The sequence below is a fragment of the Simochromis diagramma genome, unplaced genomic scaffold, assembly GCF_900408965.1.
Source record: "Simochromis diagramma unplaced genomic scaffold, fSimDia1.1 OVJJ01000816.1, whole genome shotgun sequence".
Taxonomy (NCBI): domain Eukaryota; kingdom Metazoa; phylum Chordata; class Actinopteri; order Cichliformes; family Cichlidae; genus Simochromis; species Simochromis diagramma.
This window is the reverse complement of record NW_024386908.1, coordinates 4,779,857-4,796,566: the sequence shown is the minus strand read 5'-3', so window position 1 is coordinate 4,796,566 and position 16,710 is coordinate 4,779,857. Positions and strand designations below refer to the sequence as shown.

Here is a 16,710-nt window from a genome sequence, read left to right as displayed (position 1 = left end):
CCCACCCAACCGCTGTTTACAAAGCGCAGCCAATCAAAGGAAGGATGGTTTAAAGGGGAACTGCTAATTTTAGAAAGCGGATCAACTGAGAGTCCGCATTGAGGCCCAGGAAAAGTTAAATAAAGAGGACTTGAAACAGCAAGTCACGTAAAGCTACTGGAGTGGAATCCAAGAATATAAATCAAGTGGAAATCCCTTTTAATTTAATTAAAACCAAAATCCTAAATTCATACAGCTCAATTTTCCACTTCAATATTTTTTATGGCAAAACGCTTTATATCTGCAGTGGAGCTAAAACAGGTTCTCTGATCAAGCTCCAGCTGTGCAGGGTAAATTTACCCGCCGTTGATGCAGCTGGATACTTCCTCGATGGCTTTTCTTTTCTCTTGCAGCTGCTGCGTCATGGTCTCGAGACACTGCCTGTGGTTTCTGTATGCATCCTCTAAAAACTGGTAGCTAAACACAAAGATGGTTAAGCATGAATAATCAGGTACAAATAGACACCTGTTATCAAACATCACAACATGGAAAAATTGTGTGTTTAAAAGCTGTGGCAGGCTTAACCACAATGCACTTAATTGTGCTGCAACACCATTGTCTTAAACATCTATAAACCTACTGTGAATAGAGAAATACATTCTCCATACTTGTGATCTTTGTGCTTAAGGAGCTGACAGTCTCGGCAGGTAAGTCGGTCACAAGTCTCACAAAACAGCTTCAGTGGTTCCTGCTTGTGGATGTCACAAAAGACGGGTCTCTGTGTGGATAGGCTGACAGCATCTGGTGTATAAACAAGGAGGGAAGCGTAACGTCACGGATCAGGAATGTCACGGAGAAGAATCACCATGTTAACAATTACAGGAAAAACAGGTGGCTTTCCTGGAAAGAAAATACCTGGAGACATCTCCTCCTTCTGGCGTATGGTGTGGTCCCTGGTAAACTTAACCCTCTGGTGTGCCTCAATGCACGTGACACACAGAAACTCCACGCACTCCACACAGTAACCTGTTGCCTCGGTGTTGTCATCACAGCTCATGCACACCTTTAAAGACAAAAAACAATGGAAGGGTAAAAATAAAATCAGTTGTGTAGTTACAGGAATGTGGTATCACAATAAAATCAAAGCTCAGGGAAAGGAACAGCTCAGGTTATAAGCTCAACGACTAACCTGCGTGGTTTTCTCCACAGTGCTGCTTGGCACCTCGGCAGAATCCTTTACAAAGAAATTGTCCAGCACATCCATCTCCCAGCACTCTTGTCTGCATACTGGACATCGAATGCCCACCACTGGAGTGAACACAGACATTACTAAAGACATTAGCTCAAAAAACACCATACGAAACACGGCCGCTTAAAACAAAGCTCACCCCTCAGACTGCTCTAAACACTCCATTTCAGACAGTCTGGTTCTACTCTTGATTTTCTCCCTTTAAGGACTTTATTTACAGGATAATGCAGAACTGCATGAGATCTATATGATGTCTAAATAATACTGTAATGAAGACTCTTTTAAATCAACTGATTGTAAAGGTTGTATTATCAGCGCTTATTAAGCCTGTTTCAAAAACAGAAAGAACAGTTTGAAACTGCTGCAGAGAAATTGAGATGACACAGTGGACTTCTAAGGAGTCAGAAATAAATCAAGCATAACTAAAACGAATTTTTCTGCTCAGGAACGTAAGCAAATAGCTGTGATTTGGGATCTAAATCAAAAAATAATAATGCCTGTTTTTTGTAAAATTTGAAAATTCATCCATAACAAGAAAAATTATATTTCAGCAATAACAATATAATTTTGAGTAAAGAGCGTACGGATTCTGGTGGATTAACCATTACAGAAAGATAAAAAAATGATTTTGGTAATTATCACTACTGTTAATTTACGGCAGCTGTTACATAAACTTTACATTGGGTGATGGGCTAATAAATGAGTTAAGCACTATATATATATATGTGTGTGTGTGTTAAAAATTTAATAGTAATGATTGCATTTTTATCTTTTAAGGCTTGTAGAAAGAGCCATTTCAAATATAGGGGGCTGAATTTTAAAAATCAGATATGTTAAAACACATGAGGTGTATTTATACCATGAAGTTTATTGTGATACTTCAAAAAAATAACAATTTCAATTAGACTTTTCTAAATAGACTTTGTCTCTAGTAGTAACATTTCAAAAAAATTGTGATAATGTTCTTCCCTACTTTCCTAAAATTAATTTTTAAAAATTCATATTTTTATATCACTTGTTTATTGTGTTTATTTATTAAAACTTGGAACTTTTTTGTTGCAATTTTCAAACTCTCATATCTTTAAGACATATTAAAGTGTGCAGCATAATGCTGGAGATTATCTATCAATCTGTAGTAGCTGTTATCCATTTCAGTGTATGTGTGTGTGCGCATGTTTGGGGGAGCGGGGACAGTTGTCAGTCCTAGAGATGACAGCAGGACCAACAAACCTTTCAACATCATTGGCCAAAGTCTAGAGGCTGGAGTGGAGAGACAGCAGGAGCTGAGTCAATAACTCCTGCCGTGAGTCAATAAGGGACAAAAGATCACAGAAAACTGCTCTCCTTTATGGACATTGACTGTTCCACTCCATACTGATGCCCGATTTAGACTAGACCCCTTTTAACTCCACGCAATAACCTTCCACCTAACCCACTGTGCGCCTCCCGATAAATCTAACATTACATGACTACACAGTAATTTGGGGGAATTGATGTGGAATAGCCCACACATAATCAAAACGTCATGGTTTGCTTATCACAGACAAACTTTATCTGTGAGCCAATTTTCCTCACATGACTTGCTGTTGTCAACTTGGCCTTGGGTGTCGCGTCTTGGTTCGGCACTCATGAAGGGGGCAGGTAGGCACCTCTTGCAGAAGGAGTGGAGACACGGCAGGAGTTTGGGCTCCCTGTTGTGAAAGCTCAACTTGCAGACAGGACACGTATCCATGAGCCCGAATGTGGCTTGCTGTTTCAGTCTCTCTTCTTCCGCTGGTAAACTTTCTGCCTCGTTTTCCACGATGATGACAATGTCGTCGTTTTCAGCAGTTTCGGCACTTTCGTCCATTGTCTCAGTCGCTACAGCTACCCGAGCTTTTCAATCAGTTAATCAACACACTTAGCGTTACAGTCGAAAACAAAGAACAGCTTTTATTCCTCTGACTTAAAGAAGATAAATATTAAACGATTACTGCATTAAAACCAAGGTTCATTCATGCTTCACGCAGTATTGCTTAACTGTACAGCAGCTTTAGTTAACTAAAGTGCATTTCTGTCCTTTAGGGAAGCTACGTTAGCATCGTAGCCTAGTTTTACTGTGCATATGCTAAACGCGTAAAAAAACACTCCATGGTCTGTGGCGGGTCTTATCAAAACAACAGAAAGATAACCACACACAATAAATTATTGATTTAAACAAGGCTACACATACTGTGTTCTAAACCTCACATATTAGCAGGGATTGTCGACTGTCTGTGTATTCGCAGCTAAAAACACATACCATATAATACCCACACGGCACCGCGTTACTTTAACGCGTTTACGGTGTCCTGGTGAGGACAAACTACAAATGGAACGACTTATTTTTTTGACGAGATATTATGTGGCTTATATTAACCCTCTACTGCATAGTTTTGCCCTGAGGCAACAAACCACATTTTCATGCATTACACTGGCCCTTCAAACAAACAAACAAAAAAAACTTTCTTTTTTTTTTTAAATTTTTCTCAAATAATGCTACCAGGCACATATCTTTCCAATAAAATGATGAGTTGAAGGTGGTGTGACTTTATTTTTGGGGCGGGGAGGACCCCTTTCTGCAAGCTGCACTCCATGAGAGGCATCTCCATTAGGAGGCAAGATAAAGATAACTATTTTACATGTTTATAGTGAAATAAATGTATATAAAAATACTTGTATGTGCATGAATATATTAAGAAACATATTTGATTGTTTGTTCTACTTTTTAAAATTTATTTATACAGTAAAACTGTTAATTTTCATTTGTTGCCTCAAGGCAACACTGTGCAGTTAGCCTAATTTTTTTCAGGCAATATAATGCATTAGCATATGTGTGTAGAGATGTGTTTGTGTGCATTTATATGATCATAGTCAATGTGTTTTACTTTGCAATCTACTCATAATTACAGGACATGGACGTAAAAACCTTTTATGGAAGGAAACCAAGGGAATGTGCACTTTCTGTCCTCAGAAAGTGAGGACAGTGAGCTATCATAGAGTGACAGTGAAGTAGAGGAGTGGGTCCCTGAATCAGGTTTGACGGACACTTAGGAGCTCAGGGGTCAGTTGGTAAAGTAACTGTGTCTGTGTGTGTGTTAGTGTGTGTGTGTGTGTGGTCGTGTATTACTTATTGTTGTGGGGACACAAATTTGTTTACACACTCACATTGTGAGGTCTCGCCTACTTTATGGGGACAAATTGCAAGGTAAATCATTCAATTTCAATTCAATTGTCCCCAAAAGTGATGGAAACACAACGTGTGTGCGTGCATGTGCATGGGGTTAGGGTCAAATGTTGGATGTATTTTGGTGTTTCATTGTTCTGTGAAATGTTTACATTGTTTATTTGTTGCTTATTTATTTGTTCATCCTTGTTGTACTTATAAAACTTATTATAGAATAACTTGGTGTCTGACTACCCTTGTCGCACAGTGTTGTCTTGAAGCAACAAACCAATATCTGTTGGGGGGGGGGCAGGGTGTCAAATTTTATGATTTATATACTATTAGGGACCCTAAAGCTCCCCCAAAATAGGGAGAAATATTTTTTTCCCCAAAAATTAAAAAGTCATGCAGTAGAGGGCTAACATGGCAAGTTACATTCAAAGGTAATCTATTACAGATGTTTGAGGTTATCCTTGAAAGGCATAGATACAAGAGTGTGCACCTGGGAGTGCTTCTGTGGTCACAATGGCCTGCCATGCTGTGGTTATTTGATGATACTTGCTCTGTCCCATAGTTGTGAGTTTTCTGTTTGTTTGTTTTTTGTTTTTTTGTTTTTTTTGTTTTTTTTCTTTCTTGCTTTGTGTGTTTGTTTGTTTTTGTTTGTTTCTAATTTAAAAATGAAAATAAAGCTTAGGAAAAAAAAAGGTAATCTATTAATGTTATTATTGTTTTTATTGGAAAAAAAACCATTAGTATAAGTATTAGTATAAATTAATATAATTTCCAGGTCAATCATAAATCAAAGACTTTTTTGTACAGTTGTCATTATAGTATTGTATAGTTAGTAATTAGTACCCTTTTATCCCTAAATTTAGCATATTATTTGTTGTAAATCCTAGTTTTATATATCTTGGAGATATATCTTTTATATACTTATATAAATGCACCATAGGGGGCTTGGGGTGAAACAGCATTTTGGTACACTGTAAACTGTGTATACTCATGTATTGACAATAAAGCTCTTGAATCTTGAAAGACTTTTCAATACTAGGCAGATGGGATGTACCACTATGAGGGTGGAGTGGAATAGTCCCATTGATAATACCCTTTAATTTCCCTCTCACCTTTTGGCTTTCAACACCGTGTCACCTGAAGAACTGGGCCCTATTTCAGGAAGCCGGTTTAGTGCAAACTCTGAGTAAGTAAACCCTGAGTTAACGAAAACTCTGGGTTTTCGGTTTCACAAAGCGAGTTCAGCTGAAGCCTGAGTGAGTCACTATGACGACACACTCCGTGAAGCTAACCTGCCCCCTAGCAGGTTTACTTCAACTAACCCTGACTTTCTCCGCCTCTGTGTCGGAAACCTGACTGTAGGAAGTGTCAGACATGGCGTGTCCCTTCCTTGAAGAGCCAGTAGATGTTGAAGCCCAAATTCTCCGCAGAGCTCTCCGCCGGGAGAGAGTGATTAGAGCGCGTTTGGACATTTTATCATTTCCTGATGATTTCCTGTGTGAATGTTACCGTTTTTCAGCACAATCTATAATTCATTTGAATAACATCCTCAGGCCTAATATTACTCATGTGACACATCGCGGACATCCTCTCAGTTCTGTACATATTATTTGTATTGCACTTCGGTTTTTTGCAAACGGGAGCTTTCTGTATAATATTGGTGACGCTGAGCACGTTTCCAAGGCTACCGTCTGTCGGGCAGTCAGGAATGTTACAGTTGCACTGAAACGTCTCCTGTACTCGTTTGTGGTGTTCCCCGGTCATAGACCCACAAGATTTATCAAAGAGGGATTCCACAAAATTGCAGGTATCAGGATGAACAAAACGTAATCCATGATGTGGTGATACTTGAACTACTACTTAAATTTCACATTTATTCTCACGGTTCCCAGGCGTGATTGGCTGTATAGATGGCACTCACATTCCAATCATTGCTCCTTCACTAAATGAAGGAGACTATGTGAACAGGAAGTCTTTCCACAGCATTAATGTACAGGTACATAGTTCCCTGTAGCATTTCAAACTAACAAATTATTTCATTATAGTAATGGATGCTAATTTGCGTTCTCTGCACTGTGAAGATCATATGTGATGCTGCCAACATTATCACAAATGTGGAAGCCAACTGCTCAGCCTCTGTGAGTGGTGGTGGTGGAGGACCCCCACCTGTTTTTCGGGCCTCCGCTTTTTTTCTGTTGGCTATAACGGGTCACATTTGAGCATACAGAGTAAGCAAATATGTACTTGTAATGTGCTCAGATAATTTCAATAAGTGCTTACAGAAAGAAAATTAATGTAGCCTCTAACTGCAATTGATTGACATCGGACAAACAGACCAAGCACTATGGCTCATAATACAATTACACCTTACCTGTTTGGACTATATTTTTATATTTCATTTTTACTTGCTGCCAGGAACGTTTGGGGCCTGTTGGGTTGCACCTGCGCTCACATCACGTCACAAAATAAAATGTGTAAAATAAAAAATAAAATATAATAAAATAACGTGTTAAATGGGTGGAAATTCCTAGATCAATGTTTAAATTAACACTCACGCATTGACTCTGTCGGTTTTGCCATGCATGCTCCCTTTCTTTGGCAGCTGAGGCTGTGTTACTTTTTTCCGCAAAATTTGCATGTTATCGGCATACGCTGCCATCAGAATTTCGGCCTCAAGCGCTGTAAAATACATTGACCGTGCCTTCTTTCCCTCCGTCTCCATGGTGACTCGCTTAATCTGTGCTCCACTAATCAGGGCTTTATGTATCCTCGTGCGCGCGCTTAACTTGGGGTTAAAGCAACTCCGCGTTGATTGAACTAATTGTTATCAGCCTTTCTGAAACCGAATATTCTGAGTTGGACAGTTCGGGGTTACTCAACCCTGAGTATCGTTTTTCACTCTGAGTTTTCTAAACCGGCTTCCTGAAATAGGGCCCTGGGGGTAGATAAATTCAGCGTAATCCCATTGTCACTGCCAGCTTTCACCAGTATCTGAAAGCTTAATCCAACATATAATATAGCATATAGTATAGCATTTTAGTCTCATTCATGATGATCAGATAGCGTGTTCACTTCCATTTGTAAACGTTTGTCTTGGTGTCCGGTTTTTCATGTTTTCATGAGCAACAGTTGAGGCACTTTGCATTTGGGAGGAGTTTCTGGCCGAGTAGAGAGCAGAGGAGCCAGCCTCCTAGACAGTATTCAAAAGTTCGAGTGAGTGCACAGTGTCAGACATCAAGATCTTTGTAACAAACATTTTTGTTAAACATGGAATTGACAGCAGAAAGTCACTCCATTCCCCTATCTGATGGAAACAGCATACCCTTGATAGGACTGGGAACTTATGCAGATCCCCAAAAGGTAAGATTCATGATTTAATTGTATATTGTATATCGTTGTGCATGTGTCACGAAGCAAAAACTAAATGAATAAATAAAAAATAGTGGTAGGATTTTTTGTTTGTTTGTTTTTCGCTGTGACTTTTGAGTGCTTATTATATTATTATTATGGTTGTTGTTATTTTATTTTATACTATATATTACTTCCAGTACTACTACTTCTTCTTTTTTCTTTTTTTTGACAGACTCCTAAAGGAACTGCATATGAATCTGTCAAAATTGCGATCGAGACGGGCTACAGACATATTGACGGAGCATTGATCTATTACAATGAACACGAAGTGGGGCAAGCAATAAGGGACAAAATAGCAGATGGAACTGTGAAAAGAGAGGACATCTTCTATTGTGGAAAGGTTTGCAAAGCATACTTGTTTGTGTGAGCCTCTCCTGTGCACCTTGACCGTTGAACTTTTTCTTTCTTTCTGTTTTTCTGTACACACATTCTGTACTTAAGTAGAAGTACATCTATTACTGTTCAAAACTACTCCAGTAAAGGATGAAGTACTGATTCAACTTCTTTACTCAAGTAAAAGTAAAAAAGTACAGGCTGTTTAGTAGCTGTTTGGAGGACATTTCTATTTCTGTGCAAAGCTAACTTAACTCATTCACTGCCATTGACGTCTATAGCCGTCAATTGCAGTGCATGAGTCAATGGGTTTAACTCATTCACTGCCAATGGCTGGCAGTGAATGAGTTAACCTTCGGCTATGTTAACACAATGATAAAATAATATTAGCAGATGGGAATACAAACTTCAGCCTAAGTTTTTTTCCCAATCTAAGTATACTCAGCTTGAATCTGAAGAAAAAGAAGTAAAATAAAAAATATATATCAGTCAATAGATCTAAGAATCATCAGCTAAAATTCATATGAATCTCTGCTACACTTGATGTAGAACTCATGCAAACTCATGAAACCACAGTCACTGTGCACCGGTCACACACTCTTCTTTACTTTAAACCCATCACAGTACACCAAACTAATCTCCAGAGTATTTTCATGTAGTCTTTAAATAGCCTCAGTTTGATTTGCATGTATCATAATATGCAAAAACACAATGTTGGCTCATAGTGACAAAAATCCGTTAAAGCAAATCCGTTAAGGCAAAAGTAACGAGCCTGTTTTACTACTGAAGTGCAATATAGAAAATTTTATAAAATTGTAACAAATATTTGTGCTTTGTTACTTCCCACCTCAAGAGTTCAGTGATGCATGAAGATCATCAAGACTTTTAGAAGTCAAACAACAAGTTCCATTAATAACGAATCCACAAAAATCCTCATGTAGGTTATTCAGGGTGAAGCAGGTTGTTTTTCATCTAATTCATTGAAACAAATCCAGCACTATGACGGCATGCACAGGTTTTGGTTGCACCATTCCTAGCATGCATGTTTCTAGATGAGCTTTAATATCTATATCGAGAATGCATGAAAAATGCGTTTAGCAGGATTTCTCTGGGTGTAATTGTTGATGGCAACAAAAAATTTAAAGTTTAAAAATGTGTTTTTTCCTGTCAAAAATGGTGGCCAAAGTGACAAAAAAGTACAACTCCTTTAGTTATTTCAAAGTAAATAACTAATAATGCAAATAAGAAAAAAAGCCAATCTGAATATTATACCAATATTATTTCCCTGAACCACAAAAAAATAAGGAAGATAAAGTAAGTACATTTTGATTTGTACAACACCTTTCGAGACAAACATCACAAAGTCCCTCAAGGCAAAAGTTAACCAAAAACGAGTCTAAAATGCTTTTTGCCTGTGAGAAACTTAAAAGGTATGGATAACATACGAATCGATAACATATTCATTTTCATGACTTACCTTTGAATCTTAAAAAAAAACCAAATGCTGAGTTCTGTAGCTTTTTTCTACATTTGTTAACTTTTCTTCTTTTCTTTTGAAGTTGTGGAACACATTTCATCCACCCGAGCTAGTACGACCTACTTTAGAGAAAACCCTGACGACATTACAGCTGGATTATGTTGACCTCTATATTATAGAACTGCCCATGGCTTTCAAGGTATGCACACATTTGAAAACTTAATAACAAGTTTTTAATTTTTACATTTGAATTTCATGAGGTTTTACTGCACCAAATGAAATACTATACTATACTGAAACACTATAATTTTCTGAAGCCAGGAGATGAATTTAACCCCAAAGATGAGACTGGGAAGTGGCTTTATCATGAAACGGACCTCTGTGCCACATGGGAGGTGAGACTTGGTGGCCTGCTTATTCAAGAAAATTTAGTTTCAGTGATTTCCTAACATATGTGAAGACAACATAACTGCTACAGAACAACAGGGTACACGCGTCCTTTAACTTATAGTTAAATACAAAAAGATATGTGGTAAAAATCAATGACAGCTTCAACAGTGTCTCAGTTTTACTGTTTCTGTGAGCTTTTAAATTGTTTCAAAGTTCAACGTTGACTATATTGTTTTATTATTGTGCTTTCCTATGTCTCTCACAGGCTTTAGAAGCTTGTAAAGACGCTGGCCTTGTAAAATCTCTTGGGGTTTCAAACTTCAACAAGCGACAACTAGAGCTAATCCTTAACAAGCCGGGGCTGAAACACAAACCTGTGTCAAACCAGGTTAGTGGTACATTATTCATTATTAAGCAAGCAGTTGTCTGGAAATAAGTTACTAAGTACTTGTTTTCAGAATACTAAGGTCAAAAATCTTTGCTCTTTGCAGGAGGGGAGCTGTGCTTTCAATGTTCATCATGTTTTAGTTAGAAAATCAGTCTAATTAATAATTAAGTTTAAAGCTTTCTGAATGGAGTTATGCATCTAGATGTGTCAGGAAGTACTTGTTTACTCTCTCTGTGTGTGCATGTGTTTTTTGTACACCAATTCCTCAAGTTGTGCAATAGAACATGGCACAGAACTAAACCTTAGATGCTGGAAGTTTGTTATCAAAACAAATATTTTGATGTCATCATGTTCCCCAACACCTAGTTGCAGGCAGAGCTTTAGGATAGATAGCTATCCCACGCCTCACATAGACAAAAAGAACCTTTATTGCTGTGCTTTCCTGTGTCTCAAAATGCAAAATCCTAACACCTCTGGCTGAAATGCAGCATGAAAGCTTCCACTGTGTTTTATAGATGAGTGTAAACACTCACTGTTGTACCTCTTTTTTGACCTCCTCCATACAAAGAGTGCTGACTACAAATTGAACATAAAATTTCACATTTGGATTCACCACTCCATAAGACCTGTAGCCACTGATTTTCAGCCTAGTTCTTACAATACAATACAATACAATACAACTTTATTTATATAGCACATTTAAAACCGAAGGTACACCAAAGTGGTTCACAACCCCCCCCCCCCCCAAAAAAAAAGTACAGGCAAAATAAGAAATAAAACATTAGAGCATATAGAAGATAAAATTACTGGGTAATCATAAATATAAGGTGGGGGTATTTCTACAGTGGAACATTAGTAGAAATCTGTGAAGATATTATATTTCTCGGCGAACCAGGGAGCACCTTGGAACTTAAGTTCAACTTATGAACTTATAAGTCTGAAACAAACAAGTTCATGCTTTGATTGCTGAATTTCCCCATTGCCTGAGGGTCACCTTCGTTCGGTTGGTTGCTGTAGAAATGTTTAGCTGATTTAGAGTTTAGAAATGTGTTAACATAGAATCTAGAATTATTGTAGAGACACTGACACTGCCCTCAATGTAATAAAGGCCTGATTGTGTCATGAACTTAGGAGTAGAGTATAGGAGACCCTCCCCAGTTGAACTGTGAAAGTAAAACAGAGAGGAGTTAATGCTGAGTGGAAATTCCCCAGAGAATGTTTGGGTGGGGGTCTCAACATTTGACCTGGATAACTGTGGTCTGGAAGGGAGATGGTTTTTTTATGACCTCTAGGGAGTCACCTACACCCACAGTGTTTTAACTGTCACGCACACACATCCACACGCACAGTCACTCACAAGCACTCACATAGACACGCGGGAACGCGCTCACATAGGCATTCATGTGCTCGTGCACATAGACACAGACAGAGTTTGCAGCACACCGTGGGGGGGGGGGTTATGATGGGGTCGCCTCTATAAAGCTGGCTGTAACTAACAAAGGGGTGAAGATTCTCCCCCCCCCCCCCAAAAAAAAAAGAAATAAAACATTAGAGCATAGTTTAGAAGATAAAATTAGTGGGTAATCATAAATATAAGGTGGGGGTATTTATACAGTGGAACATTAGTAGAAGATAAATAACATAAGGGTAAACCTATAGGGGATGTGAACTAACTAACTGAAAACGCTCGGTAAGTTTTTAACTGAGATTTAAATGAATAGATGGAATCAGAGGCGCGAATAGCAGCAGGAAGATTGTTCCAGAGGCTAGGGGCTGCCAGGGCAAAAGCACGGTCACCTCTGGTCTTTAGCCGGGATCTAGGCTGCACTAAGAGTAATTGTCTTGATGATCTTAGGGCTTTCCCAGGGGTATATGAACTAAGGAGTTCAGTGAGGTAGCACGGCGCAGTATTGACACAGTTCTTGTGTAATTTGGCACTATTCAGCCTTTTCTTCTTGCTTCTTTTCCTTAAGAATGGCTTCTTGACAGCCACCCTTCCACAAAGACCATTTATGGTGAGTCTCAACAAACTGTTGATGGGTTAGTTGAAGGATGAGATACACCACTCAGGTCCCATATCACATCTTTGATACAGTTTTTCTGTTTTCTTAAGGACATAGCTTTCAGATGCTGTTCATCTGCTGTAATGGTTTTTTTTTCTGCAAGCTTTTTTCTTTCTTTCTTCCACTTGTCCAGTTTCCTCACACCATACTGAGATATGCCAAGTTTCCAGTTAAAAGCTCTTTGCTCATCAAATCGTGTTATTAATTTTAAATCATGCTTTTTATTTGTTCTTGTTTCTAATGTCTCTGTAAAGCACTTTGAATCACCTTGTTGTTGAATTGTGCTATACAAATAAACTTGCCTTGCCTTGCCTTATTCATGGCAGAGATTTAGATAAAAGACATGGGAAGAAATTTTCTTTTACTACAGGATGCTAATAAGTCCCTAAAGAAACTGGTTCTTTCCTAACTTTTCTGTAATGTGTAGACTCGATGAGTAATCCTTTGAATTAGCTGCCTTTTTGTGACACTGATAATACTGATTTCATAGATCAGTGTTAGGTGTTTTAATAATTATGATAAAAGAGTGAAAAAAATACAGTGGGGCAAAAAAGTATTTAGTCAGCCACCGATTGTGCAAGTTCCCCCACTTAAAATGATGACAGAGGTCAGTAATTTGCACCAGAGGTACACTTCAACTGTGAGAGACAGAATGTGAAAAAAAAATCCATGAATTCACATGGTAGGATTTGTAAAGAATTTATTCGTAAATCAGGGTGGAAAATAAGTATTTGGTCACCTCAAACAAGGAAAATCTCTGGCTCTCACAGACCTGTAACGTCTTCTGTAAGAAGCTTTTCTGTCCCCCACTCGTTACCTGTATGAATGGCACCTGTTTGAACTCATCATCTGTATAAAAGACACCTGTCCACAGCCTCAAACAGTCAGACTCCAAACTCCGCCATGGCCAAGACCAAAGAGCTTTCGAAGGACACCAGGAAAAGTATTGTAGACCTGCACCAGACTGGGAAGAGTGAATCTACAATAGGCAAGCAGCTTGGTGTGAAAAAATCAACTGTGGGAGCAATCATCAGAAAATGGAAGACATACAAGACCACTGATAATCTCCCTCGATCTGGGGCTCCACGCAAGATCTCATCCCGTGGGAACGATCATGAGAACGGTGAGCAAAGATCCCAGAACCACACGGGGGGACCTGGTGAATGACCTGCAGAGAGCTGGGACCAAAGTAACAAAGGTCACCATCAGTAACACACTACAACGGCAGGGAATCAAATCCCGCAGTGCCAGACCTGTTCCGCTGCTGAAGCCAGTGCATGTCCAGGCCCGTCTGAAGTTTGCCAGAGAGCACATGGATGATACAGCAGAGGATTGGGAGAATGTCATGTGGTCAGATGAAACCAAAGTAGAACTTTTTGGTATAAACTCAACTCGTCGTGTTTGGAGGAAGAAGAATACTGAGTTGCATCCCAAGAACACCATACCTACTGTGAAGCATGGGGGTGGAAACATCATGCTATGGGGCTGTTTTTCTGCCAAGGGAGCAGGACGACTGATCCGTGTTAAGGACAGAATGAATGGGGCCATGTATCGTGAGATTTTGAGCCAAAACCTCCTTCCATCAGTGAGAACTTTGAAGATGAAACGAGGCTGGGTCTTCCAACATGACAATGATCCAAAACACACCGCCCGGGCAACAAAGGAGTGGCTCCGTAAGAAGCATTTGAAAGTCCTGGAGTGGCCTAGCCAGTCTCCAGACCTCAACCCCATAGAAAATCTGTGGCGGGAGTTGAAAGTCCGTGTTGCTCGGCAACAGCCCCAGAACATCACTGCTCTCGAGAAGATCTGCATGGAGGAATGGGCCAAAATACCAGCTACTGTGTGTGCAAACCTGGTAAAGACCTATAGTAAACGTTTGACCTCTGTTATTGCCAACAAAGGTTATGTTACAAAGTATTGAGTTGTATTTTTGTTATTGACCAAATACTTATTTTCCACCCTGATTTACGAATAAATTCTTTACAAATCCTACCATGTGGATTCATGGATTTTTTTTTTCACATTCTGTCTCTCACAGTTGAAGTGTACCTCTGGTGCAAATTACTGACCTCTGTCATCATTTTAGGTGGGGGAACTTGCACAATCGGTGGCTGACTAAATACTTTTTTGCCCCACTGTAGCTAGTGCCCAAAGTAAAACTTTGTCTTCAGAAAGCCTGGAGAACTATTGCTCAGCACCACTTACAAGAAAGTGTCCTATTAGAAATATAAATACTCGAGACTTGGGAAATGTACAGTACTATATTTACCGTAAGATCAGCAGCTAAATGTGCAAACCATTCTTCATTTTAAAAAGTAGTGTTTCAAGAGTCAATGCTTTTGTTACTTTATTGTGCAGCGGCAATTTATTAAAGTCAGAAGAAAGAATCTGAGGCACAACCAGCTGAAGGCTTTAGTTTCAGTCTTTGAATACTTGCGCATACAGCTAATGAACAATACAACAGAAAGACTCAGATTTTAGACATATGCCCAATATGTTTTAACTAAATCACACACACAGCTGTGTTTTGATAGATATGTGAACATTGTATGGATAGGACATGGATATGTTGCAGAGGTATAGGAACAAAATGCAGGCAATGTATACCGCCCAGAAATGTGGGGAAAACTTAATTTATTTAAAAAGTAAGTTTAGTGCCTGAAATATTATCAGTATGAAAGGACTGAACTTTGAATCAATGAAAGCATAACAGAGATAGGAAGTTATTATTTAAGTAACATGAACAATCAAGATGCACTTGGAAGTGTTGGTTCATAACACTCGCAAGGAATAAGCCAAGCTGTCTTCATCAGAAACATGTGTGTATGTATACATGTGTGCTCTATTACAGGTTGAATGCCACCCCTATTTCACCCAGCCAAAGTTGCTTGAATACTGCCGGCAGAATAGTATCGTCATTGTTGGTTACAGCCCGCTGGGAACATCCAGAGATCCATCTTGGTATGGGTCACACTCATTTTATGAGTAGCTAGTCAAGTTCTCAGCCTCTCTTGATTGATATTAAAATATCACTGTTTCAATAAAGGGTAAACCTAAAGTGCCCCACAATGCTGGAAGATGACCTGCTGGTATCGATTGCCAAAAAGTACAACAAGACCACGGCTCAGGTGTGTCTGCGGTTCAATGTACAGAGAGGCGTGGTGGTCATCCCAAAGAGCTTCAGCCCTGCTCGCATAAAGGAAAACTTTGAGGTTTGTTTATAATTTTAGGTGTGTAGGTAGCAAAAAGTGCCTTCTGAAAACCAGACGCATGGAATATAACCAGACTTATTTGCCAACTTTCCAGATATTTGATTTCTCTCTCTCTGACGCTGATATGAAGGCAGTTGAAGGGTTGAACACAAACATCCGCTTTGTGGAGCTTCTCAGGTGAGCATAGTGCAGCTTGTGTCAAGTTTTTCTCCTTGAACAAACGGCTCCAATTAATATTTCTCTTTTCTGGCTCAACAGGTGGTCTGACCATCCAGAGTATCCATTTCATGATGACTTCTAGACACCACAAACAGCAACACATTGTTCGAGAGTGATTAAATTTGGCATCTTTAATTTTCTAAAAATAATATTTAATTGCTATTAGCTAATTAAAAAAAAACAAACTTAAATTTACAGCACACAATATAATACATTTCCTCGGGTAAAGGGTTTCACTGCTGAGCCGTGCTGTGGGAAGAATAATGAAGGTCTGCTCTCACAGATATCTTTAGTTTTGTAAAAGTCTTACAGATAAGTTTTGAGTGACAAAACAAACAAACTTGGGATAGTAAATGTTTGCAAACTACAGAATAAAGATAAGGTGTGGCTAAATCAAAACAAGACTGTTAAGTATAGAAAGCTTAAACTCTGGACAGATGGTGTTCTCATCCTGCCAACACTTTCATTGCTCAGACCAAATCTGAATTGCTCAACCTGAATAACAGCTTTTAAAACTGAATTTGAATTAAATTTAGCTCTTGAATGCTTTCAGTTTCACTTCTCACCATTCAGTTTTAGTTCTTAAATTCAGTTTTTGGGGTCATACATCCAGGTCCTTCGAGAAAACTGCACAATAATCCAGCACAAAGTTTGCCGTTTCAGTGATAGTCATATCATACCATATCACTTCAGAGGTGATCCAGTAATACTGCACTAATGAATTACACCAGGGGTGTTGAACTCCAGGTCTCAAGGGCCGGTGTCCTGCAGGTTTCATATATCACCCTGGGTC

The 16,710-nt window shown here is 39.0% G+C and overlaps 2 protein-coding genes and 1 long non-coding RNA gene across 6 annotated transcripts in view; 1 reads left to right on the top strand and 2 right to left on the bottom strand.

Moving 5' to 3' along the window:
• trim24 (tripartite motif containing 24) overlaps positions 1 to 3,592 on the bottom strand; it is a 14,406-nt gene extending 10,814 nt beyond the window's left edge. For 2 of the 3 annotated variants that reach the window (XM_040035736.1, XM_040035737.1), the window contains exons 1-5: positions 2,804 to 3,592; positions 1,169 to 1,287; positions 895 to 1,042; positions 648 to 780; positions 340 to 456 (exon numbers count right to left, since the gene is read on the bottom strand). In XM_040035736.1, coding sequence (XP_039891670.1) covers positions 340 to 456; positions 648 to 780; positions 895 to 1,042; positions 1,169 to 1,287; positions 2,804 to 3,077 — 791 coding nt within the window. In that variant the 5' untranslated portion in view covers positions 3,078 to 3,592. The remainder of the gene's footprint in view (positions 1 to 339; positions 457 to 647; positions 781 to 894; positions 1,043 to 1,168; positions 1,288 to 2,803) is intronic. The other variant, XM_040035735.1, reaches the window with a different exon arrangement.
• LOC120735937 overlaps positions 1 to 9,731 on the bottom strand; it is a 23,668-nt gene extending 13,937 nt beyond the window's left edge. Inside the window, exons 1-2 of the long non-coding RNA XR_005696385.1 lie at positions 8,740 to 9,731; positions 4,937 to 4,942 (exon numbers count right to left, since the gene is read on the bottom strand). This is a non-coding gene — a long non-coding RNA (uncharacterized LOC120735937). The remainder of the gene's footprint in view (positions 1 to 4,936; positions 4,943 to 8,739) is intronic.
• LOC120735936 (aldo-keto reductase family 1 member D1-like) lies at positions 7,326 to 16,710 on the top strand. 2 transcript variants are annotated; one of them, XM_040035739.1, is made up of 9 exons: positions 7,327 to 7,784; positions 8,008 to 8,175; positions 9,728 to 9,844; positions 9,963 to 10,040; positions 10,301 to 10,423; positions 15,338 to 15,447; positions 15,533 to 15,698; positions 15,793 to 15,875; positions 15,957 to 16,710. In XM_040035739.1, exons 1-9 carry the CDS (start codon positions 7,692 to 7,694, stop codon positions 15,997 to 15,999), a joined length of 981 nt encoding a protein of 326 aa, XP_039891673.1. In that variant the 5' UTR covers positions 7,327 to 7,691; the 3' UTR covers positions 16,000 to 16,710. The 2 variants fall into 2 exon arrangements, with proteins under 2 accessions (XP_039891674.1, XP_039891673.1); XM_040035740.1 differs by lacking the exon at positions 10,301 to 10,423 and having other exon boundaries at positions 7,326 to 7,784.

Coding starts and splice junctions, on each gene's coding strand:
- LOC120735936 (XM_040035739.1), top strand. CDS start 7,692: ATGGAATTGACAGCAGAAAGTCACTCCATTCCCCTATCTGATGGAAAC. Junction 15,448..15,532: donor ACATCCAGAGATCCATCTTG/GTATGGGTCACA, acceptor GTTTCAATAAAG/GGTAAACCTAAAGTGCCCCA. Junction 15,699..15,792: donor GCATAAAGGAAAACTTTGAG/GTTTGTTTATAA, acceptor CCAACTTTCCAG/ATATTTGATTTCTCTCTCTC.